At 51.2% G+C, this 24,139-nt stretch overlaps 2 protein-coding genes across 3 annotated transcripts in view; both read right to left on the bottom strand.

The window, feature by feature from the left end:
• SNAI1 (snail family transcriptional repressor 1) lies at positions 1 to 22,967 on the bottom strand. Of its 2 annotated transcripts, none has more exons than XM_080813052.1 (4): positions 21,878 to 22,967; positions 5,897 to 5,955; positions 4,757 to 5,284; positions 1 to 1,012 (listed from the first exon to the last, which is right to left on the bottom strand). In XM_080813052.1, exons 1-4 carry the CDS (start codon positions 21,880 to 21,882, stop codon positions 828 to 830), a joined length of 777 nt encoding a protein of 258 aa, XP_080669178.1. In that variant the 5' UTR covers positions 21,883 to 22,967; the 3' UTR covers positions 1 to 827. The 2 variants fall into 2 exon arrangements, with proteins under 2 accessions (XP_080669178.1, XP_080669177.1); XM_080813051.1 differs by having other exon boundaries at positions 5,897 to 6,054; positions 21,878 to 21,939.
• Positions 22,100 to 24,139, bottom strand: part of RNF114 (ring finger protein 114) — a 16,247-nt gene continuing 14,207 nt past the window's right edge. Inside the window, exon 6 of the mRNA XM_080813053.1 lies at positions 22,100 to 23,951. Within this exon, the coding sequence (XP_080669179.1) occupies positions 23,886 to 23,951 (66 nt within the window). The 3' untranslated portion in view covers positions 22,100 to 23,885. The remainder of the gene's footprint in view (positions 23,952 to 24,139) is intronic.

A 24,139-nucleotide genomic window follows, 5' to 3' on the forward strand; every position in this document is an offset into this window, starting at 1 on the left:
ACATAAATTAACCACTTTATTGAATATCAATAAACTGTACATATAACTATACAAAATGTTTCCTTAGTACAAAATGTTGCTTGCAATATAAATACCAGTGTACCTTTAAAAATGTAAACATCTTCCTCCCGGGGCCACCTGTCAGACCCCAAAAATAGTTCTGGGAGACACATCGGTCGGGCTGAAGCACCCCACTCAGGCCCCCAACAAGTGACAGCAATTACTCACAGTCCCTTTTGGGACTGTTGTTAGATTGCCCATGAGACAGGTGCCACGGTGACAAACAGGAGACTGAGATAGCTGCCCGGGCCCGGGGCAACCTGGGGTCTAGACACGTCCTTGTGTCAGTGGCTGCCCACAGGCCCCCAGGCTGAACCTGGGGGTGGATTACTGCACAGTTAGTCACACCTCCTGGAGGGGTGGCCTGAGGGTTCTGGGTCGGGGAGGAATGGGTTCCCCTGAGTGGGGGGTAGTTTCCTATCAGTCTTCCTTTTTGTCCTGGAGCTCAAAGCAGCTGTATCCAAACACCTTTGGATACACAAACCCACACAGAGAGGCCGACTCCAGAACAGTCGGCTGTAAACCACCCTCCCTATCAGCCGTCCACAGACATGTCCACGGCAAGGCCTCCCTCAGAGCCCCCTGAGGCACCTGGGGCAGAGAGAACTGGAACATGGTCCTCAGAGCCCTGTGGGGCCAACAGAGCCAAACAGGGGAGCTCAGAAGGGAATTCCGTGGCAGTGAGAAGTATGGGGGCACCTTCTTTCTGGAGTTGAGAAGGCTGCGATGCAGGGGGTTGTCTAGAGAGGCAGGAGGAGCCCTGAGGGTCAGCGGGGGCCCCCTGAGCAGCCTGACTCCTGGTGCTTGTGCAGCAGGGACATGCGGGAGAAGGTTCGGGAGCATGTCTTGCACTGATACTTCTTGACATCTGAGTGGGTCTGCAGGTGGGCCCGAAGGTTGGAGCGGTCGGCAAAGGCACGGCTGCAGTGGGAGCAGGAAAAGGGCTTCTCGCCTGGGGACAGAAACAGGAGTTGAGTGCTAAAACCACTTGGGGTAACAGCTGACATTTATTTATTGAAATCCCTGCCCGCCCACCCACCCACCTGGGCCTTTAGAGCCCAGATCACCCCACCCCTGAAGGACTCCCATGACCCAGAAAAACCAGGCCATTATCTAGTGTCCGAAGGCTTGGATATGATTGGGAGCTCTGCCACTTCCCACCATGTGACCTAGAACAAGTCATCCGGCTGCTCTGAGCCTCCAGTTGCTCATCTGTAAAATGGAGCTGTTCATCCCCACCCCTGTAAGGGCCGGTAATCCAGAGGTGGTAAATAAAGCACTTACCCAGGTAAGCCAGCTGAGACAATGATGGCAACTGCATTTACTGAACACTTACTTTGTGCCAGAAGACAGCGAGGACCATCTTATGCTCATCTCCCTTAATCCTACCCTTGTCCTCAGTTTAGAGTCCGTGAAACGGAGGCACAGAGAAGCCAAGTAGCATATGCAGGGCCACCCAGCAAGAACCAAGAGCCTGACTCCAGAGCCTCTGATTTTAACCACTATACAGATGGCCTCTCAGTTAAGGGGGCTATAGTGGGGATTCCTCATGATCACTCCTGGATTTACTTCATCTGGGGACAAAACTGGGGTCAGCCTTAAAGGCTCCCTGGCACACCCCTCCCCCCAACAGGTTCAGCCACTTCGCTGAGCTGCTTCCCCGTCACAATGCTGACCACATTTGGTATTGTCAAGTCTTGTCTGTCCCGCAATCAGAGTCCCACAAGAGCAGGGGCCTCCCTGAATTCATTCCAAGGGCTCAGGGCCTGGGACCCCCAAGAGGCTACAGAAACCTTTTACCTTCTACCTTGTTTAAAACTCCTTCCCACCTGTGGCCCTTACACCACCTGCCTGGCCAAGGTTATGCTGAAAAAGAGAGTTATGCACGCAGAGCTAGGTACACAGTAAGTGCTCAGTAAGTGCTTATACAATAGCTAAGTCTTTTTTTAAAGGCTCGGAAGAGCCTGACCCTTCAATCACCACCAGATAATGCTTTTCACCAACTTTTCCTAATTCCTGCCCCAACTAAGATGATAGAGTTCACAGCACAAAAACATTGACAATGTTGTATTTCGTTTTTTCTTCCTTGGGGGTGCATTTCCTAAATAAAAAATCTGAATAATGACTCATTAAACAAGTACTTATCGAGCTTCCATTCTGTGCCAGGCAATAATGCTGAGCATTCTTTACTAAAAAACAGCATTCTACCCTCCCACTCCCAGCATTATATGCCCCTAGGCCATGGCCCATTTGTTAAATCCCAGGGTTGGAATTCAAGAGCAGGGAATGAATGAATCCCATCAACCTTCTGGCTGCCTGGGGCACTGTGCTGGGCACTGGAGTGGGGGGGGGGGGGCAGAAGTCAGATGTCTGAGGCTCACTATGGAGCCACCTATTCAAGGGTTCAGTCTCCTGGGGCAGAAATACAAGGGAACAGGCCACACCACAGAAGGGGGGAATTTAGCAGGAGACTAGGGAAGGGATGTCTGAGTTAACTGATTTGTCATTATTGAGCACCCTCTGCATACTAGGCCTTAAGAGTCTGAGGACCGCACCATAAGGTCCAAGTAAAGTTCTTCCTCCTTCACAGGCTCCCTTGTGAACTAAGGGCTTACTGTATGCAGATATGGTTAAGGGCAAGGAGTCCTATTTTCCCCAGGGCACAGAAAGCCACTTCCCTCTCACCTCCTTGGCAGAGATGAAGGAGCCCTGGTTCAGTCTTATGAGCTGTGACTTGGGAAAAGTTTGATTTCCTTCTGTGCCTCAGTTTCCTGAACTGTAAGGTGGGCGTTAGGACATCACCTGCCTCCTAAGGCTTTTGATTTACCACATTAACCCAGGTGAAGGAAGCCATGGGCAATGCCCCCCCCCCCATAGAGCAAGTGCTCTGTGAAGTTACCTTTACGTCATGTATGATTAGACACGAACGTGAAAAAAGGAGGAAGGAGGCCTTATAGGATGTGATGGGGTGGAGGTCTGCGTGTGCAAGCAGCAGGCACAGACCTGCACCCCTGCAGATCCCCCACCCCCGCAGACGTCTTTATGGCGATCCTGGCGAGTGTGAAATCGGCACCAGGCCGGCGGGGACAAAGGCCGCCAAGGGGGGCACTGTACATGTGATACTCCCCGGATTAAAGGGGCCTGACACGCTGTGGGCCAGCAGCTGCGGCCGGAACAGGTGCTGGGCACCACTGGCCCATGCACCTGCTCCACCCCCCCAGCCCCCACCCACTGGGCCCACCATTAAGGCACACAATGGGAGTCAATGAGGATGGTGATGGTGCATTTCAACAGGCTTTTTGTGTCCCAGCCGTGCCTTTACATGAAAATGTCCTGATGGGTGGGAAGAGAAGCTGGGGGGCTCAGGGGAGTACCCCAAGGGTTCTGATTCCTCCAAATAGAGTCCTCTTCAGCTGGGCAATCGCCCAAGACAGAGGCCAGGCAGTTGGACCCTTCTATCAGGTCCCTTTAAAATCAGGGCTATGTGTGCACAAAAAGAAATGGGGAGCCATGGTCTGCCAGCTGGGGAGGATGCCAGGGACACTCTGTAGGAGTAATAATGATACCAATAATGCCTGCAAAACGCCAGGCCTAACAAACTGCCCCACTGACCCTCACAGCTCAGAGGTCAGCCACTGGGCCAGGAAATGCCAGAACTGAGGTCTCCAACCCAGTCAGCCTGACCCCAAAGCTGACAGCTATGACCCTTGAACCTTCTACCAAAGTCACTCCCCAAAGAGCAGCCCCAAATATGGTGGCCTCCACCTTTCAAGTTCTGAAAAGACACAGTGGCTACCTCTTCCACATTTCCAGAAAGTTAGAGAACAGAAGAGACTCCATCTCATGTTTATTATGGTTTTGAAACATTAAGACCTGTTTTCTGCTGCCAAAGGTATTCCCAGGTCTGTGTAACAGGACTGAGTTTATCTACTCCGTGGTGGGGGTAGGGAGAGCAGATCTGAGAACTATGATAACAAATTATTATGAAGTGACTGAGGAGCCACTGAATCTTGACGGCCAAACCTACAAAATGCTGTCAGAATCCACCGTATAGGATTATGCTATCATAATCCTGAGGCTCAGACATTACATCGCTTGCCCAAGGTCACACAGCATAGAAGCAGAGCAAATATCAAAACCATTTCTGTGCACTTATCATGTATCAAGTGGTGGCCCAGGTGCTTTCTTTCATTTAACTGGCACAGACACCCCACAAGATGTTCTTATGCTCATTTTACAAACGTGTAAAGTGAGGCTCAGAGAGGTGAAACATTGACTCAAGGTTTGAAGTTCTGGAAGCACGACTCAGAGGCAGGTGGGGGGTCTCACAACATCCTGCCTGGCTCGGCTGGGGGAGGGCGGAGTGAGGTGGGCCCCTTCACACCTGGCCTGGCAGCGAGGTGTTGGTTGCACCTCTCCCATATCCAACTCCAACCCATTTGGTGGAGAAACGGAGACTGCAGAGACAAAGTTATCTACTTCTCCCATCTGCTTAGCTGAGGAACGAATGAATGTTCCTGCCAAACATCTCAGGGAGCCAAGCCCCTGAACGAACGAGCCAGAAGTCAGGAGACTGGAGCCCCAGTTTCCACACTCCGCAAAATCACAGAAAGCCCAGGAGTCCCCCCCCCCAGCGCTGGCAGAGAAGGCAGTGGGGACTGTGAGGAGAAAGGCGGCGGCCCACAGGGACACTCACCGGTGTGGGTCCGGACGTGGCCCTGCAGCAGCCAGGGCCTGGAGAAGGCCTTCCCGCAGGTGCCACAGACGCAGGGCAGCGTGTGGCTGCGGATGTGCATCTTGAGGGCACCCAGGCTGAGGTATTCCTTGTTGCAGTACTTGCAGTTGAAGGCCTTGCGAGTCTGGGAGTCCTTGGCCACGGAGAGCCCGGCCAGCTGCGTGGGCAACTGGCCCAAGCCTGGGAAGGCAACATAGCCCTCGGCCTCCAAGGAAGAGGCTGAGGTGGAAGAGAAGGACGAAGGAGCCGGTGAGGGGGGGCTGGGGGGCTGGGAGCCTTTCCCACTGTCCTCGTCCGACAGGGAGGTCAGCTCCACGGCCTTGGGGACCTCCTGGGGCAGAAGGGAGGCCCAGCCGATGGGCTGGGCTTGGGGTGCCAGGAGAGAGTCCCAGATGAGCGTGGGCAGAGAGGCCGTGGGGTTGAGGACCTCGGGAGGTGGGATGGCCGCCAGCAGGTGGACCTGGTCGTAGGGCTGCTGGAAGGTAAACTCTGAAGGGAGACGGAGAAAAGGGCAGGGTCAGGCATTCGGTCGCGCAGTCAGTCAACAAACAGAGGTCTGCTGCGGGCGGGGGCCGCGGGGCCGGCACTCAGTACTTACTGGAGGAACGAAGGGATCTCGGCCAGGGCTGCCCGTCCTGCCCGCCCGGAGCCCCTCCTCACCCGGGGCCGCCCGGCTCGCCCGCCTCGGCCTCCAAATCTTACACGAAGGGCGCCGCCGTTCACCCCGACTCGGGGGCGCTCCCCCTGTGCCCCCCCCCATCTCCCGGCCCGCGGGCCACCACCGGCGCCTCCCATCCCCAGGCGCGTGTCCCCCGCCCCACCTCCGGGCCGCGCTTCCCCTCGCTTCCCCGCCGTCGGGGCCCGGTCGCCGCGCAGTCTCCTCACCCCAGACCCCCGCCCTCGGGAAGCCCTCCCCCAACCGCCCGCATCCACCTGCCCCGGGCTCCTCACGCCCCTCCGCCCACTGCCCCGCGCCAGGCCCTTGGGCTCCGTTCCCGGCCCTGGACTTGGCCCCCGAGGCCCCCTCCCCCAAGGTGCCCCCCCACGCGGCCTTTGCGGGTCTCCCCGAAGCCCCCGGGGTCCCTCACCTCGTCCACTCACCTGGAGAAGAGTCGTGCAGCTCGCTGTAGTTGGGCCTCCGGCGGGAGCAGGCGGACTTCCTGACGAGAAAAGAGCGCGGCATGGTGGCCGAAGCAGCCGGGGTTGCCGGGTCGCGCAGGGGTCGCGAAGCACTCCACCCGCGAGGCTGTGCCGCTGCGCTGTGAGTGGAGACGCGCGGCCAACTCCTTTAAGTACGCCAGCCTCGGGATGGGGGCGGGGCACGATGAGACCACGCCCCTTTGTCACCTCCGCGCCAATCGAGGCGCGCCTTCGCCAGAGGCCACGCCTCGAGCAGGTGCGCCGGAGGCTGGCGGGGCTAGCGCCGCGTGGCGCTGGGGGCCGGGCGGGGGGCCGCTAGGAGGCCCGGCTGCGGGCGCTGCGCGGATCGCCCCGCAGCAGAGTGCGGGCGGGCGGGCGCCGGGAGCTCCAGGCTAGGCGGGGCCACCTTCGGGACCCCGCAGCCCCGCCAGCTCAGCGCTGCACGGTCGTCCGCCTCTGGCGCCCCCTGGCGCCGCGCACTGCGGGTCTGGGCACCTGACGTTCCGAAACCGCCTCCGCCTCGGGCTGGGGAGGGGGGCGGAAATTTCCTCGGTCAGGCTGGCGCCTCACAAAGAGCGTGGGATTGACGAGGGACGATACACATTTCGGGGGAGGATGCGAGGAAATGAACACCTTCACGTGGCTGCTGGCAGTGTGAAATGCCACAGCCTTTTTGCAAAGCAATCTGGCATCATCTAGCAAAAGGCATCCATTCCTTCACTTAGCCAATGTTTACTGAGCACCCGCTACGTGCCAGTCACTATTCCCGGAGCTGGGGACACAACCCTGAACAAAACACTCGGGGTCTCTACTGAAGGGCAGCTCGCCGTTTGGTCGGGGAGAGAGACGAAGTAAACAGGGGATAATTAAGCAAAGGGAAGTGTGCTTTGATGCGGGGGGAGGCCACAGGGCACTGTGACAGTCAAGTAGCAGATCACCTGACAGGGGGTCCGGGGCAACTTCCCAGAGGAAGTGAAGAAATACCGAGGGGAAAGGCCCGAGGTTAGAATCAGTAACTACTTCAGAGTCATTGAGAGCAGCTCCCAGGGATGGGGGTGGGGTGGACAGGCTGGAGAGGTCAGGTCTGCTGGGCCTCCAGGGCCTAGAGTTTGAACTTTGCCCCAAGGACAGTGGGAGCCAAGACAGGATTTTCAGCTGAGGAGGGACCTGTTAGAGTTTGGTTGAGAAAGATCACTCTGGGCAGGTGGGAGAAAGAAGCGGGGAAGGGAGGGGCTGAGGTGGGTCTTCTCACCTGTCCGGGGGTCATAAATCCTGTGTCTAAGGTATCTAATGCCAGGCTCGGGCGTGGGGTGGGGGGAGGGGGACGGACTGATCAAACGTGGGGTGGGCCCAGGGAGGAACAGCTGGAGCCTCACTCTCAGCTCTGCTGGGAGCCCACCTACTCATTCCAGATAGGGCCATGCCAGGCCTGGGATAAGAGTCAGGGCACGGAAATAAATCCACAGGTCCCCCCCCCACCCCCCACCCCCCAGCTTGATTCCATCTGTGAAACAAGAACTATGAAAACCCGTAAGTCCCCCTACTCACCACGGAGAATGAGGGAAGGGACAACTGTTTGGTTCACTAACTTGTGTTCTAATCGGTGAGTCAAAGGTAAGGTGGGGGAGGCGGGCCATACGCAGTCACTACGAAGAACACCCCCCCCCCACCCTGTGTCTATTTCGTTTCAAAATGTGGTGATTCTCCACACGGAGCCAGAGGGAGGAGTAAGGCCACAGTCTCTCTGCTCAAACCCTCCCATGTTCTTGGCTCACCCAGAGTAAAAGCCAAAGTCCTCACCACAGCCCTCCACCCAGCTGATCTGACCTATGCTGACCTTGTCTTGAGCCACTCTCCCCACTCCCAGGCACAATGATCTCCCTCCACACTTCTTTGTGTTCCTCCCAGCCCTTTCCTATCACAGGCCCTTGGCACCTGCTGGCCACCACCGCCCCCCCCATCTTTCTCCCCCAGATCTTCACCTGGCTGGCTTCTTTTCAGTGTTTCATCATTTTCACCAAATGCCTCATTAGTAATGAGAGAAATGCAAATTAAACCACAGTGAGATACCATTTCACACCCATCAAAAGAAAAAAAAGTTAAAATTTGGTCAAAGTCAAGTGTTGATGAGGGTGTGAGGGCAACAGGACTTTTGTCCTATCCTGAGGAGAGTGTCAACGGGCACAACCACTTTGAAAAAGTTTGGCATCCGCTAGTAACAGGTGACTCTCCTCCTCCCAGCATTCTAGTCCTAGGCCAATCGAGTCACAGGGGTTCTCAGACCCGGCGGCAGATTAGATTCTGCTAGGGAACACCCAAACCCGGGCCCCACCTCCACAGACATCCTGATTTAATTAGTCTGGGTAGGGGTGGAGGCGGCCTCCGGTATTAGCATTTTTTAAAACTCTCCAGGTGATTCTAGTGAGCCATCAAAGCTGAGAAGTGCTGCCCAGCCCTAAACTCAGAAGAAACAAGAGAATATTCACCAAACTCTTGTTCCTAATAGCGAAAATCTAGAAACGACCCAAATGTTTATCAACAGTTATCATGGATTAACAATGCATGGTACATTCCCATAAGGTCAGAGTAAATCCTATCTCCTGGAGATGCCGAGAGGCAGCGTCCAGGGGCCCCTAGCTCTCAGACACCAGGGCCTGGGCCTCCGGCTTTCCATTTTCCTCGGCCTCGGTTGGTCAGGCACCTGCTCCTGGGAGGGAGTACAAAGCTGGGGGAGGACCCTAAGCCTACCCTCCTCTCTGACTGAATTGCCCCCGCCCTCGTTCCCCTCCCTCCCGGAAGCAGCGCAGACCGGGAGGTGGGAGGGGTGGGGGGCTTCAGATGAGGCCCCGGGCGGACAGACCCGCTCTCCGACCAGGCTGCGTAGCGGGGAGGGGAAAGGTGACACTTTAGATGCAGTGGTGTCAGATCCTCCCGGAAGTGGGCGGCCTCTGCGGCAGAGCCACCGCGGACCCCGCGGCGCCCGGCGACTGCTCCCCGCTCCCCGCCCCACGCCCGGGGGCGCGGTCCTCCTGCGCCCTCTGCTGGCCGAGGCTCTCCCTGAGCCCGCTCCTGGGCCGCCTGGCGCAGGGCTGGCTCACACGCCCCTAAGGGAGTGAAAACTGGGACACCTGCCCCGGAGAACAGTTTGGGACTATCTCATATGACCAGGAATGGCCTCTGAGAGGAAGATAAAGGTGAACAGAAGCCTGCATTTTCCACGGGTGTCCATCCCCCACTAAAAGTAAAAACAATAGGGGCGCTTGGATGGGCTCAGTGGGTTAAAGCCTCTGCCTTCGGCTCAGGTCGTGGAATCAAGCCCCACATTGGGCTCTCTGCTTCGCGGGGAGCCTGCTTTCTCCTCTCTCTCTCTCTCTCTCTCTCTCTGCCTGCCTCTCTGTCTACTTGTGATCTCTATCTGTCAAATAAATAAATAAAATCTTTAAAAGTTAAAACAATAGAGGCGCCTTGGTGGGTCAGTGGGTTAAGCGTCTGCCTTTGGCTCAGGCCATGATCCCGGGGGTCCTAGGACAGAGCCCCACGAGGATGGGCTCCAGGCTCAGCAGGGAGCCGGCTTCTCCCTCTGCCTCTGCCCTCCACCTCCCCCCTCGCCGCCCTGTTCGTGCTTGCTCTCTCTTGCACGCTGTCTCTCAAATAAATAAAATCTCAAGTTAAAAAATAAAAACAATAACTAAAAATGTGACTGACAACCATCCAAAGCAGAAAATCTCTCTTCATCCCAGATATCCTCCCCAAAGGCAACTATTTTTACCAGTCTTTTAGGACCTTCCAGAGATGGTCTTTATAGAAACGAGGTATGTACATATTAATATATATAATTTATATATATGTTATACACACACACACACACATACATACATACATGTCTTCTTTATGTACCACCAATGGGAACCCACATGCTAGCCTACACTTTGCTTTTTCCTCCCAAGTAACAATATTCAGTGTCTTGAAGATTATTCTGTATCATTACACGCAGCTTCCTTAATCTTTTGGACTATATACTCTTCCACTGTATGAATTATACCACAACTACACTATTTATCTAACAGGAGGACTCCTGCTGAGCCTTTCGGTTAGACTACAGTTTTTTGCTACTATAAACAAGGTGGCAATTTCAATGAATATCTTGTACACACATCTTTGCACTCTGGGTCAAAGTTATGTTATATAAAATGTTGATACATTTGTCCAGATGTCCAAATGTGCAAAAGGTTAAAATAAATTATACTTCCACCAGCAGGGTGGTGAGGATCCCTTCTTAAAACCTGGCTCAGGGAGGGTATTGTCTGACTTTTCTATCTTTGCCCATCTGATAAGGGACGGTGAGACCTCCTAGTCACAATGTGCATTTCACATGGATGGGGTGGAGGGGTTTTTTCATCCTGCAAAGCCATTTCTGTTTCTTCATGTTCTGAACTTTCCCTTCACGTCCTTTGGTCACAGAGCTGATGAATTTCTTAGTTGCTAAGAGCTCTTTGTATATTAGGCCAACTGGCCCCTGTTGATTAGATCATTAATCAGTGAGCAAATCAATCAAAGAGTTAATCTCGACCAGGAAGAAGACATTGTCTACAGAAAGTTCAAGGAATGAGTCAAGGCTCAACCTCCACCCTTATCCTTCCTTGATTTAAAAAACAAAACCTCTTGAGTGTCTCGCACTTGCCTGAAAGCAATGATTCAGCCTTGGGCCTGACCCCATAGGCCCTTCGAAGGAGTCAAAATCACCATCCCCAGATATAAATGGCTTTCAAGGGAGTTTTGGGGTCCAAGTCTATAGTGTGTGGCCCAGAGTTGGGGACTCCCAAGAAAAGATGTGCAAACCCTTTTCGTTCCAATTTGCTGAGCACTTGCTGTGCGCCTGGTCTGTGCAGGAGACTCACTCACATGGGCATCTCTCTAGCATCCCAAGGTGGTATTCGATGCTCCCACACTCAGGCCAAGGCCCACCTAGAGACCAGTTAGTACATTACAGTGCAGTCATATTACACACCTGTCAAAAAGGAGAAAGCTCTACACATAATGGATTCAAGGTACAGGTACAGAACAGCGTGGACAATTTGCATATAAAGAGGGAGAAATACATAGGTATTTCTTAGAGACACAGAAACCACCTCTGGAGGGAGACACTAGAAACTGGTAATGATGGTTGTCTCTAAGGAGTGGATCTGGGTGGCCAGGCAGGGGTGGGAGGGAGAAGCTTTATACTACGTGCCCCATCCCGTGTCTGAATTTTTTTTTATATTATGTTCAAGTATTAGCTTCATTCATTTTAAGGGTAGCGAAAGTTACCCATCATAGAAGACTTGTTAAGTATCTAACAGTCCAATCAATAAAATATTTTATAGGTGTTAAAATGTCAAAGCCTATCTGTGTACCTAAACCCTCCACGGCTGCCATCTCTCTAATAGAGAAAGCCACAATTTTCACTACACCAGGAGGCTCTGCAGGGTCTGGCCTTTGTGGCCCCTCTGAGCCAATGAGGCACCAGCCACAATACACCAGGTTTGTTTCCGCTTCAGCGACTTTGCATGTGATGCTCCCTTTTCCCTGGAATGTTCTCCTCCCAAGATGGCCTCCAGGCTCACCCCCTCATCTCTTCAGGGAAGCCTTCTCTGACACCATGTCATCCCCCACAGCTCTTCCCTCCAGTCTTTGACTCCTCATCCCCCCTCCTGGTTTGACTTTCCTGCCCTGCACTCACCACTACCGGACAGAGTGTATGTTTGACTTTTTCTGCTGCTTGCCCTTTAGACCACAGGTTGGCAAATACAGCCCATGGGCCAAATCTGAACTGAGGCTCGTCTTGGTATGGCGAGAGGAAGGCACACAAACACCAGGCGGGGGGGGGGGGCGGCGGCGGGGGGGGGGGGAGAGGGGCAGGCAGAGAGGGAGGAGACTCCCCGCTGGGAGCCCAACCCAGGGCTTGATCCCAGGACCCTAAGACCATGACCTGAGCCAAAGGCAGACGCTTAACCCACTGAGGCACCCAGGTGCCCCTAAATATTACATTAAAAAAAAAAAAAAAACTTTATTTAGGTAATCTCTACCCCCAACATGGGGCTCGAACTCACAACCCTGAGAGATCAAGAGTTGCATGCTCTACTGAGTGGCCAGACGCCCCTAAATATTACATTTTGTCAATAAAAAATGTGTAGAAATATGTTTTCTGTTGTTACAGAGAGAATGTCCTCACTATTGAGGCCCCCAAAACCTAAATATTCACTCTCCGCCCTCCATGACTCCACCTGGGCAGGAAGGGGTCACTCACTATTGTGACCTCCAACCCGCACCTGCTTTACAGTAGGTGCCTAATAAATATTCGCTGAATGGATGAATGAACCCCAAGACCTTAAGTGAAAAGAATTCAGGGGAACAGTGTCTTTTGCGCAGCAGTAAATAAGATAATACCCACCATGTAGGCCCCGACCATCTGTGAAAGTTGACCCCAAATCTGGTCACGTCTGAGGGGGGACATGGACAGGGGTGGGTGGACTGCTTTGCCTCCTAGCCTTTTCTGAAGGGTATGAATGTTTTATTTCAGATACACGCATCACAATTTCAAATACACTACTTTTTCATGGGGAAAAAAAAAAAGCCCAACCACCAGACTGCCTCTGAGACATGGTTTCATCCGTCCAGCGGGGGTAATAAGAAGGGGGAGTTCTGGAACAGTCCTGGGTAACCAGGAAGAGGTGAGCACCCTAGTGAAAAGGCAGTTGTCTGAGGCCCCGAAGGTGGCAGGTGTCTGTGTGTGGGCTGAGGGTCACTCTGGAGTCAGGCCTCTCCACACCGGCCGCTGGCATCTGTCCTAGGGGCACAGTGCACCCTCCCCCATTCATCTCCCCGGAGCTTCACCAGCAGGGGCACGCGCACGCGCGCACACACTGCGCACACGCGCAATCTTTCAAACTACTATCTCTCCAACTATCTCGCACACTAATTTGGCCTTGGCAGCCTCGCCCCTCAGACTGCACTGCTATCACCCTCTTATCTCCACCTTCCTGGCAGAAGGCTGAACCTGTCTCCAGGAAAAGCCCCAGGAGCCTCCACTCTGCCCCACCCGCACCCACCTTTCACACCCGTAGACCCCTGGGCCTCTGTGAACCTCTCTGGTGGGAGATACTGCCAAGCAGGGGAAAGTGAGTGCAAAGGATTTCCTCAGGTCAGAGTCCACTCTTAGGTTCAGACTCAAAACCCAAACCCTGTTCATGGCCCCCCAGCCGCTCCATCACCTCCACTCTCCCCCTTGCTCACCCAGCCCTGGGGGTCGTCTTTCCGCTCCTCTCTCCTCTTCACACAGGTTCTTTCCCATAGCAGGACCTTTGCTCTGACTGCTCGTCAAACGCCCTCCCCAGCTCTTCCCAGAGCTGGCCTCAGTTCAAGCATCACCTCAGAGACGCTAATGTCATCTCACTCTCCCTCCTCCGTCACACGGGGCCCATCTGGTTCCCACAGCAAGCCCTGAGTGGTCGGCAAGATCATTAGCCCCATTTTATAGATAAGGAAACTGAGGCCCAGAAGTGAGATACCCCCAAATCACAGCGAGTGAGCTGCAGAAGGTACCTGGCCTAGGAGGCGAGGCTTTTGTGATAACCCAGCTGGACACAAACAAGGTCTCTGTGCCTGTGGAGCTCACAGGTGAGGAAGGAAGACAGGAAGAGGCAACTCACCAGCCCCAAGGGACACAGGGTGAGTCAGAGGAGTGAGATCCAAACCGACTCCCGGCTGAGGTCACAAGGATGGGCAGGTGAGAGGGGAAGGGAAGTGAGAGGACATTCACGCAGCAGTGACCAGCGGCCAACCTGATTAAGCAGCCCAGGGGCAGATGAACGTTCCAGGATGTGAGAACAGTTCAGGAAGGCAGAGCCTCAGGACCCTGCCAGTACTTTTTAAAACCAAAAATATTTAAGTGGAGTTTAGGAAATTGTGATTTTTAAAAATATTTGTGTTTATTATATGAATACTTTAAAGACATATACACAAATCACTGCAGGGCACCAAGCTGGGGCCCTGCCTAGCTCTACCACCCAGGGTTGTGCGACCCTAGACAAGTCCCTTCCCCTCAACCACAACAGCCACCCAAGTCAGGAGCTAAACCTCCAATCCCACCTCAGAAGCCCTCTGTGCACACGTGTAAACACACACATACACACACAACTTCTATCCTGACTTCACCTTGGGGCTCTCACTGATCTTGGAGACAGGGTCTCCGGATAAAATACAGATGTCCAATTCAATTAGCATTTCAGATAAACAACAAATAGATTTTTAGTATAAGACTGGATGGGACAGACTTATTCTTTTTTTGGTTTATTTTTTCAGTGTTCCAAGATTCATTCTTTATGCACCAACAGAATTCCTTATCTGAAATTCAGAATTAACTGGGCTTCCCGTATTTTCATTTGCTAAATCTGGCAGCCCTACTTGGAGACTGGCTTTGAGGAACACGGCACAAACTCGAACCAGCCCCGTCATGTGCAATTAGGCTGCTTCTCAGGAACAATGGACCCACGAAAACCCCTGCATCGAGGACTCTGACCTTACCTACAGCTGTATCTGTAGGGTGTGTTCGGAAAAGTGACTCAGTCACTTCTCTGGCTGGATTCCTGTGGCCAGGCCGCTGGGGCCTCTACACCTCACACAGGCTCCCTCTGTCTCCTCAGGAATGCTGCTTTTCCCTCAGACTCTGCCTGCCTCTGTCTCCCTATTTTATGTCTATCTCAACCTCGCTCTATCTGACCCAGCAGCTCTGCATTATAAAACATTCAGAGAAGGTTGGGGCATCTGGGTGGCTCAGTGGGTTAAAGCCTCTGCCTTTGGCTCAGGTCATGATCCCGGGGTCCTGGGATCGAGCCCCACATTGGGCTCTCTGCTCGGCATGGAGCCTGCTTCCTCCTCTCTCTCTGCCTGCCTCTCTGCCTACTTGTGATCTCTGTCAAATAAATAAATAAATCTTAAAAAATAAATAAATAAAACACTCAGAGAAGGAGGCAAAAATGTATCTGCAAGGATGCTCACTCTGGCACAGTCTAGAAAAGGCAAGGTGGAAACCACCTAAATGGACGAGGATGAAGAAAGCACTGCCCACCATCACCAGGAGCACCTTGCAGCTGCTAAAGTAACACGACACTGACATGGGAAGATGTGGGTGCATACACCTGGGAGTGAAAACACGTTACAGACAGCAAGTAGAACATTCGCCCATTTTAAGTTTCAAACAGAAACACGATGACTCAAAGACATGTAAATATTCCACTACTGACAGGATGGGTTGTCTGGTTGTCTGTGGGGCGGGGTGAATGGTTTTGACTTTCTTCTTTATATTTTTCTGCCCTACGTGTCTTCTGTTATTTTAACAGTAAGCATTGATTTTTAATACTGCATATTTGCTTTACGATTTTCAACACGGTGCCTATTTCCTGTCCTATCTACATATTTATACACAGGCATCACTTTTTTTGGAACCATTTAAGAATAGAGACGTCATGTCCTTTACTTGTAAATTCCTCTATGCATACTTTTTAAGAACAAGGCTATCCTCCTTATGTAACTACTTAATTATCAAAATTGGGAAATCTAACATCGATAAAATACCATTCCTTATTCCACAGCCCATATTCCAATGTCAGCAGTTGGCCCAATAATGTCCTTTACGGTAACCCCCACCTATCAAGGCTCCAATCAAAATCACGCAGCATGGCAACTAGCTGTCAGACCTCTGTAGACTCCTTGAATCTGACCTTGACAGGAAAAGTCCTGCCTATTTTGTAGGTCTCTCAATTTGGATGAGTTGCCTGATGATTTCTTACGATTAGACTCAGGTTAAAAGTTTTTCTGCAGGGAACCTCAGAAGTGGTTCTGTGTCCTCAGTGCCTTCCAACAAGGGACCCATGGTTTGTCCCATTACCAATGAGACTACTTTTAATCACTCAGTCAAGGTGTCTGCTAGGCTTCTCCACTACAAAGTCATTAACTTCTCCTTTGTAGATCATTTGTGGTAAGATCATTTGAGACCAAGTAGTTTAGATGATTTTATTTTATTTTTCTAAAGATTTTATTTATTTGACAGAGACAGCAAGAGAGGGAACACAAGCAGGGGGAGTGGGAGAGGGAGAAGCAGGCTTCCTGCTGAGCAGGGAACCCGATGGGGGGGCTCCATCTGAGGACCCCGGGATCATGACCTGAGCCGAAGGCAGAGGGTTAACAACTGAGAGACCCAGGTGCCCCTAGATGATTTTTAGATATCACTAAAGTAGGTATAGGTATCACTAAAGTCTTATGACCTCTAGGGACTAAGCTTGTCCACCTGATTCTAAACATCACCTGAGTCACTGCCCCACCCAAGCTTCGAGAAGTTTGTGGTAACAGGAGCCTGCCTTACATTATGTAGGGATTTCCTAAATTAGCCTAAGGATGCGTTTTACCTGAGGTTCCTTCTAAAAGATAGACTCCCAGGCCCCACCCACGTCTACCAATCAGAATCTCCAAGGGAAGGGCCTGAGAATCTATTTTATACCAAGTGACTCCCAGGTAATTCATGTCTTCAGGCCAAGTTTGGGAAACACCCCACTTCATAAGAGCATTTAGTCATCAAACATTTGCAGCTGCTGCTCAGGAAGCACCAGGCATTGGGTGGTCTCAGGAATTGATTTAAAAAAAAAAAAACAGCAGCGACACAAGTAGCTCATTTATTAGGCATTAAGCACTTACTTTGTTCTGGGCCTGCACTATAGCTTTACGTGATTAACTAGGTTCCCACAACTCTATGAGGAAGACATAACCCCATTTTACTGATGATAAGGAAACCAGAGATTAGAATAATCTGTCCAAGGTCACAGAGCTAGCAGTGCGGGTGCTGGAAATAGGGTGCTGTGCATTGTGCCTGAGACCATGCGTCTGATCTCACCTCCATGCTGCAACACTGCATGGCTGGATCCCTGCTTGAGCAAATTACTCATCGTCTGGGGCCTCCACTCCCTCGTGTGGGTAATGAGAATGCTATCAGTGTCTCTTCCGAAGGGCTGGTTAGGAGGATTCAATGAGATGGACTTTTCCAGAGTAACCTGAGTGCCTGGCTTTGATTCAAACCTTTCAGGTATTTGAGGATTATATCAAAATTATTTGAAGGTAAGCACTGTGTCAGAAACCAGGGATGAGAAGGATTATCACCATCGTTATTCCTGTATTCACAGCGCCCCAGTGAGCCCCCGATGGGACGTTCCGCAGACACCGAGGAAGGTCAGGTGATAAGGAGATTAATACAGGCAAGAAAGCATCCGGGGACCAGAGGGCCTGGGCAGGTCAGGTTTCCACCAGGCAGCGGCTATCGTATCTCGCCAGCCCACCTGAGTCTCGCCCCCTCTGACCAGCAAGGCCCTGCTCCTGCGCTTCCAGTTTGAGGGCCAGCCTCCCTGCGGACCACGGACCCAGTCCCTGGCTCTAGGAGACACGGCCCCCTCCAGGCTCTCCCCTACCACCGCATAGGGCCCTACTTCTGGGCGACAGAAAGGAAGTACCATTGTAAAAGAGCTCCCTTTTAGCTCCATTTCAATGCTAGGAATATTTATTGAAGGTACTTGGGGCCAAGTATGGAGGACAGAAGCACACAAAAATGGGCACAGTCCTTGCCCTCAAGAGCTTAACTTCTTAATATGAGAGCACAAGTAACTGCTCAAATAATAATAATAAGAAGGTATGCGTTGCCTAGCACATAGATGTTCAGAACATTTACTGTGCTAATATAAATTGAATAGGTTTTACAGACTTAACCAATAAAAATACACACCACCCAGGGAACCTGGGTGGTTCTGTCAGTTAAACGTCTGCTCTTGGCTAAGGTCATGATCCCAGGGTCCTGGGATAGAGGCCCACGTCCAGCTCTTTGCTCAGCAGGAAGTCTGCTTCTCACTCTCCCTCTGTGCCCTCCCTCCCTCTCTCAAATAAATAAATAAGATCTTAAAAAAAGAATACACAACACCCAGTTAAATGTGAATTCCAAACAAACAACAAATAACTTCCCAGCATGAATATTCCTGGCTTTCATCTCCTGACTTGATCAAATTGTACTTCCGTGAATATGTGATACATCTTTATACTAAAAAGTTATTTGTTGTTCCCTTGAAATTAACATGTACCTGGGAGTCCTGCATTGTACCCCCATATTGAGCGATGGGGTCACAGAGGTAAATAAGACAAGAATCTTAACCTCAGGAACTTATGGCATAGTAGGGGTATTTATACAAGAGTTTAATACATATCCTCATTAGCACCAGAAGTTTCTGTAGGCACATTAGACATGAAATTCTGATCTACACATCCAAACTACAATTGGGAGCAAAGGCAGTAGAGGAAGTGATGGGGGGAGAGGGTGCAGCAGCACTGAATATTCCAGAGGGATGGTGGGAGACACGACAGACACACCTGAGGTGCAGAAAGGCTCATATATGATTAGAGCACAGTGAGTGATCATGTCGGGAGCTGAAGCTGGAGAGGCAGACAGGGGCGCAGAGCACGGGGGGCCCTGGAAGGCCATGTCCAGGTGTTGGGACTGTATCTGAGGGTATCTGAAGCCTTTGAAGGGTTTTAAAGCTATGATCCTTCTGGCCATTTGAGACAAGATGCACTGAATGTTGGCTAGAGAACACTGGAGAGGCCAGAAGGAAAGCTGTGGCAATAATTCAGGTGAGATCATGGTGGGTGTTGAGATGCTGGTGGCAGTGGGCTCATGAGAAAACATAAGTGCATTCGTTATATGGGAGTAAACTCAGCACAATTTTTTGGGGGGGACAAAGGAGTTAAAGATGATACTCAGGCTAATTCTGGAGCCACTGGAGGAATGGTGTCCTCACCTCCCGTAAGGTGGTGGGAGAAGGAGGACCTACAGCAGGGCGTGATAGTAAGAGGGCAGATGAGCAGTCAGTCTGGGCCATGCAGAACTGAAGATGTTCAGTCACGCGGTGGACAGCTCTATGCGGAAGCTGGCTCTGTGGGCCTGGAGCTCCAGAGAGCTGCCTGCCCTAGAGCTATGGGTCTGCGTCCATCAGCACGCAGACAGCAAGGAAAGCCAAGGGAACAGTGGTGAATGGGGGAGGGAGTTTGCCCGGGGACAGGGTGTGAGGTGAGATGGAGTCTTGGGCAGAGTCTGAAAAATTCCAATAGCTAAGAGGTGGGAACCAAGAGGTGGCAACTGCCAAGGAAAAGGAACACGGCAAAGAAACAGGAAGAGAAACCAGATGGTGTCCCAACAGAAAAGCCAGCAGAAGCAACTGCTTCTAAAAGGAGGGAGGGGCCAAGAGCACTAAACAGGTTGAAGATGGAAACGGAAGACTAACGTGTCTGCTGGAGTTAGTGACAGGCCCTGTCTTTGGTGAGGGGCAGGGTACGAAGCATACATGGGAGCGGTTCAGGGATAAAACTGCGAAGTAAGAGAAACTGCAGCCGTGGGTGAGGACAACCAGTTCAAGATGTCTGCGTATGAAGGAGGGGAGATATGGGCCTGTAGTTAGATGGTGGAGGAAACCCAATCATGTACAAATGCTGTTTGGGAGAAGAGCCGGTAGTAGGAGATACTCAAGTCACAGGAGAGCGAGGGAGAAGGCCCAGGTGGAGAAAGGAGAAAGGTCTAGATGACGCTGTGAGCCCATGCATTTATGGCTTCTAGTTCCTTTATAAAGTAAGAATATTTACTATTTACTAGATCGCTACCATCTTTTAATCCCTTACCACGAACACTTAATCCGTTGATAATTCTACATTGGATTGGGGCCCCTGAGTGGCTCAGTGGGTTAAAGCCTCTGCCTTCGGCTCAGGTCATGATCTCAGGGTCCTGGGATCGAGCCCCACATCGGGCTCTCTGCTCAGCGGGGAGCCTGCTTCCTCCTCTCTCTCTGCCTGCCTCTCTGCCTACTTGTGATCTCTGTCAAATAAATAAATAAAATCTTTTTAAAAAATGACTTTTTAATTCTACATTGGATTAATGCGTGAATCCCCAGTGCCTAGCACAGTGGTAGGTGCACATACCACATATGTCTGAGTATGAGGAAATCCTCCTCCTCCAATAGGAAATTTAAGAAAAAATTTTTTGGCCAAATTGAACATGAGAGCTTTCACCACTGCAAATGAAACACTCAAATGCCTGGTTCTTCCTTACTTATGTATCTACACCACACGTAGAGACAGTTTGTCTAGTCATACATTTTAAGGACTCCGTTGATCCACACCCATCTCGGCACCGAAACAGGGAATGTCCTGAGACTCAATTTTTATTCAACAACGCGCTGGGCACATCCTGGCATTGCTTGACAGCTGGCACGTTCTCGGTGTACAAGGAGAGAACCTGGAAGTCTTAGCTCCAGGCCAAAGCACCCACGCCCCAAATATCCCTGATTCCCCCCCAGCTGCCACTGGGGGAGTTCTCCCTCCAATTCATAAAGACACCTCTGCCCACCAAATCGTCTAGGCCCCAAACCGTGGTCTTGTTCTTGACCCCTCACTCGCTTTCACACCTCCCTTCTACAAACAGCGTCAGACCACCTCACCGCTGCTTTGTCAGCCACCTTTCTCATCTCCCTGCACTCCCGTGGCCACCGCCTCCCCAGTCTCTGCTTCCGTGTTCCCTGCTATGGTCCCCTCTCCACACGCAGCCCAAGATTCCTCTTTAAACCCAGGCTGGGTCTTGTCACTCATTACCTCCCACGCTCCCATCTCAGCTACAGAAAAGCCCCAGATCTGCCCTCCACAGCCCCTTGCTGACACGCTGCCTCACAACGGCCCCCTTGCTGAAGTAGCCCAGTGTCACACACCAGCTCCCACCTTACAGCCTCTGAACTGACTCCCTCCAGGAACGCTCTTCCCCCACCTGGTCAACAGGTTTGTCCCTTATCTCATTCAGGTCTCAGTTCAAACGTCACTTTGCTGACCTGTCTTGGATGACAAGGGATTTCAAAGGACAGCCACAGTGTGTAATGTCAACCTGGAGGAAAGGCAGGCACAAATGGTGACTTCCTGATGTGCAACCGGAGTGCAGGACTTTACTGGAACTTAGCCAAAGGTGGAGGTATGAAGGCGGGGGTAAGAGGATGCATGGATCACTGGCTTGAGTACTTATTGGTACTGTCTGCAGCGAGAGGGAATGACGCAGAAGAGGGAGCGGCATGGAGGGAGGAAACTGGAGATGCTGAGCTCAGTTTGGGCCACGGTAAATCTAAGATTCCTACGGGACTGGGACTGGAAGGACTACGCCCAGGAGGCAGTTCTGGTAGCCGAGGGCCACAGGGAGTACCCACCAGGCCGCAGGCGCCGCGCCGGGCTTGTGCTGCTTCTTGAATCCCTGTATCCTCAAGAGGCAGCTATTCCTGGAAATGCACGACTAGATAAAAGCAATACTTCTATGTCTGTTTTAAATACACATAATGAAAAATAAGTAGACACCTGAGTAGTTCATTTGCAACAATAAAAGTTCTTATGTCCAATTTGGCCAAAAAAATTTTATAATTTCCTTCCTGACAAAAATGATTGACCTCCTATATTCAGGCATATAGGCTACTGACTAAGCACCTTTATGTGCCAGCACAGTGCTGGGCACACATTCATCAATTGTGTAATTATAAACTGTAAGGATTAAGAAATGGTAGCAATTTAATAAATAATAAATATCTCCTCCTTTATAAAGTCACTAGAAGCCAGAAAATTATTCCCATTTCATGGTAGGGAAACAGGTTCAGAAAGGGAAAGTATTTGCCCGAAGTCCCACAGCCAGAGGCAGAATGGAGAACTTGAGCATGCCATGAGCATGCCATGACCTCAGATATTAATGCACGAGACCCTTTACTACGACACCTCAGGGCTGCTGCCAAGTCATCAGAATGGAGCCAAAGCCACATGTCTAAATAAAGCCTTGCTTCAAGGAGCACGGTCATTTCTCACCTCATCGGCGCTCCCAGCCATGAGAAGGGAAGGTTGTGTTCGTTTTCCAGAGAGGACAAGCTTGGTGAGGCCCAGCCGGTGAAGTGTTGGAGCTAAACTCGGAGCCAGATGGGACTTGTGACGGACAAGCACTTCGCCTCAGAGCAACAATCTTCCGGAGCCTCCGCAGGCCCAGACTTCAGCAAAAAGTGGTTAATGAAAGCAGGAATTACAGCTTGCCAATTGGATAAATTAGGAAATTTATTTATATTTCACCATTTAAAAGCCAGAACATTAACAAGTTTCACTTTCTGGAAAGTCATCTTATTAGAAATACATGAAGTGCACTTAATACAAGGAAATCAGTTTCTTGGTACCACCAGTGAAATGGACACACTCTCATCCATTCCCTCCAATGACAGCTTTGTCAAATTTCCCTCCAAACTTAGACCTCTCACTTCAGGGAGGTCAGAGCGAACTTTTTCCAGAAATGACAGTGAAGACACGGACCTTAACATTTGAGCCCTCCCAAACAATATCACTTTAGAAAACATTACTTCGCCCCCAAAGGGCCCTGTCTTTACTGGGAACAAGGCATTTGCAGCCCCTACTGGCAGAGGGAGAGGCCCACCACAGCAGTACACACAGGCCCAAAGCACGCGGTCACTTGCAACCTCAGCTACTGACCAGAATAACTTTCCGTGCTCAGCGTAGAGAGGTCTGACACAAAAAAGCGAACCTAAAGCCACAGGCCTTTTGGTCAATCAAAGGTTCTGCTCCTACAGATTAGACTGACAGCTCGTAGCCCTGTATTTATTAACATTTGTGAAACATGGTGAACTTCACGTTTCTTGAGCTATTAACAAAGCAAGCTTCCATTATCAGTTTCCATCAACAAGTGCTCAGAGGAGATGTGTTTGGCTTCTGAACAGTGTGTCTTGTCAAAAAGAGACAGCAGGCTGGGATACTAGATTTCCTATAACCTCTGCTTTAGAAGGCAGGTTTTCACACACTGATTTAAACGCAGAAACCAGTTTCATAAGGAAACCATTTGTGATAGAAAAGCAATACTCAGTTTAATCTAAGTTACCAAATAAAAGATAAAATAACTATAATATCCACTGGAGCCCCCAAACGTCTTCCTTATTCATCTGAGGACTCCTTCTCGTGCTTCGAGGACAAAAATGTAAGCAGGCTCCCGAAGAGAGAGGTAAACATGACTCAGTCATTTGAAAACACAGCATTAGTCTGAAAATCAGAACCAAAAAGCTACGGCCCTCGCACTGCTCTTAGCTGACCCTCCTCCCCGCTTATGGATAATTGGAGTTTAACTTTCCTAACCTAGAAACACTTATTCTCACTAAAAATGTATGGTTACACCTTATCCTAAAAAGGCACCATGCAGGCATTTAAGACTGAACCAGTTAATTCTAAGGGTGTGCAGGAGTGGTGGGAAAATATCACTAATCAAAACTTCCAGCATCAGATCATGCTAAACCCAGAACATTCACCCTAACAGGCCTTCTGAAATGCTTCCCAAGAGGTAAAACTCCAGCTTTTGGCAACGAACAAGAATTCCCAGAGGACAGAAGGAGTTCTGTCGGCGACTGGACACACACACACCTCAGGGACAAGGAGAGGAGATGCTGGTCTCATTTGTGCTATTCATGACCCAGGAAAGGTCCTGGCTGGCTCAGAGGACCTGGGAGATGAACACTAGATGGGAGGAACACGTGTGAAACAAGGACAGGTGGAGAAGCTGGATTCTCTTCCAGAAGAGGAAGCAGAAGCTCCAAGAAGGAGCTGAGGAGCAGTCAGAGACCAGACACGTGACAGAACGAACAGGAGGGAAGACCCCAACGGAAAGGACGGCTCTGACCTGGAGACCTCTTTTCCTGTCAGAAGGGACCCTATGCTAACACCACAGCTCACTTCCAGGTCCATTGTACATTTAAGGTGTATGAGTCACATGTTCCACGCCTCACACACAATGGAAGCTCTGGAACAGGAGACGGACAGCGGAGACTGCTCACTGATCGATGATCGAGCGCTGCAACACCTGATTCATCATGTCCTCTTCATCGACATCGTAATCCTGCGGGCGAAACACAGACACGCGGCTTCAGCACTGGTTACAGCTGCAAAGACTCACGTTCAGTAGGAGAAGCGGGGCAGCCCGGGGACGCTGGGCTCTAGAGGTAACCGACCCAGGACCGATCCCGGCTCCAGGGTGCAATGCTGGCCATAGAACTGGGGGCAAACTGCTCACTTCATCTCTCTGTG

The sequence above is a fragment of the Martes martes genome, assembly GCF_963455335.1.
Source record: "Martes martes genome assembly, chromosome: 9".
Lineage (NCBI taxonomy): Eukaryota > Metazoa > Chordata > Mammalia > Carnivora > Mustelidae > Martes > Martes martes.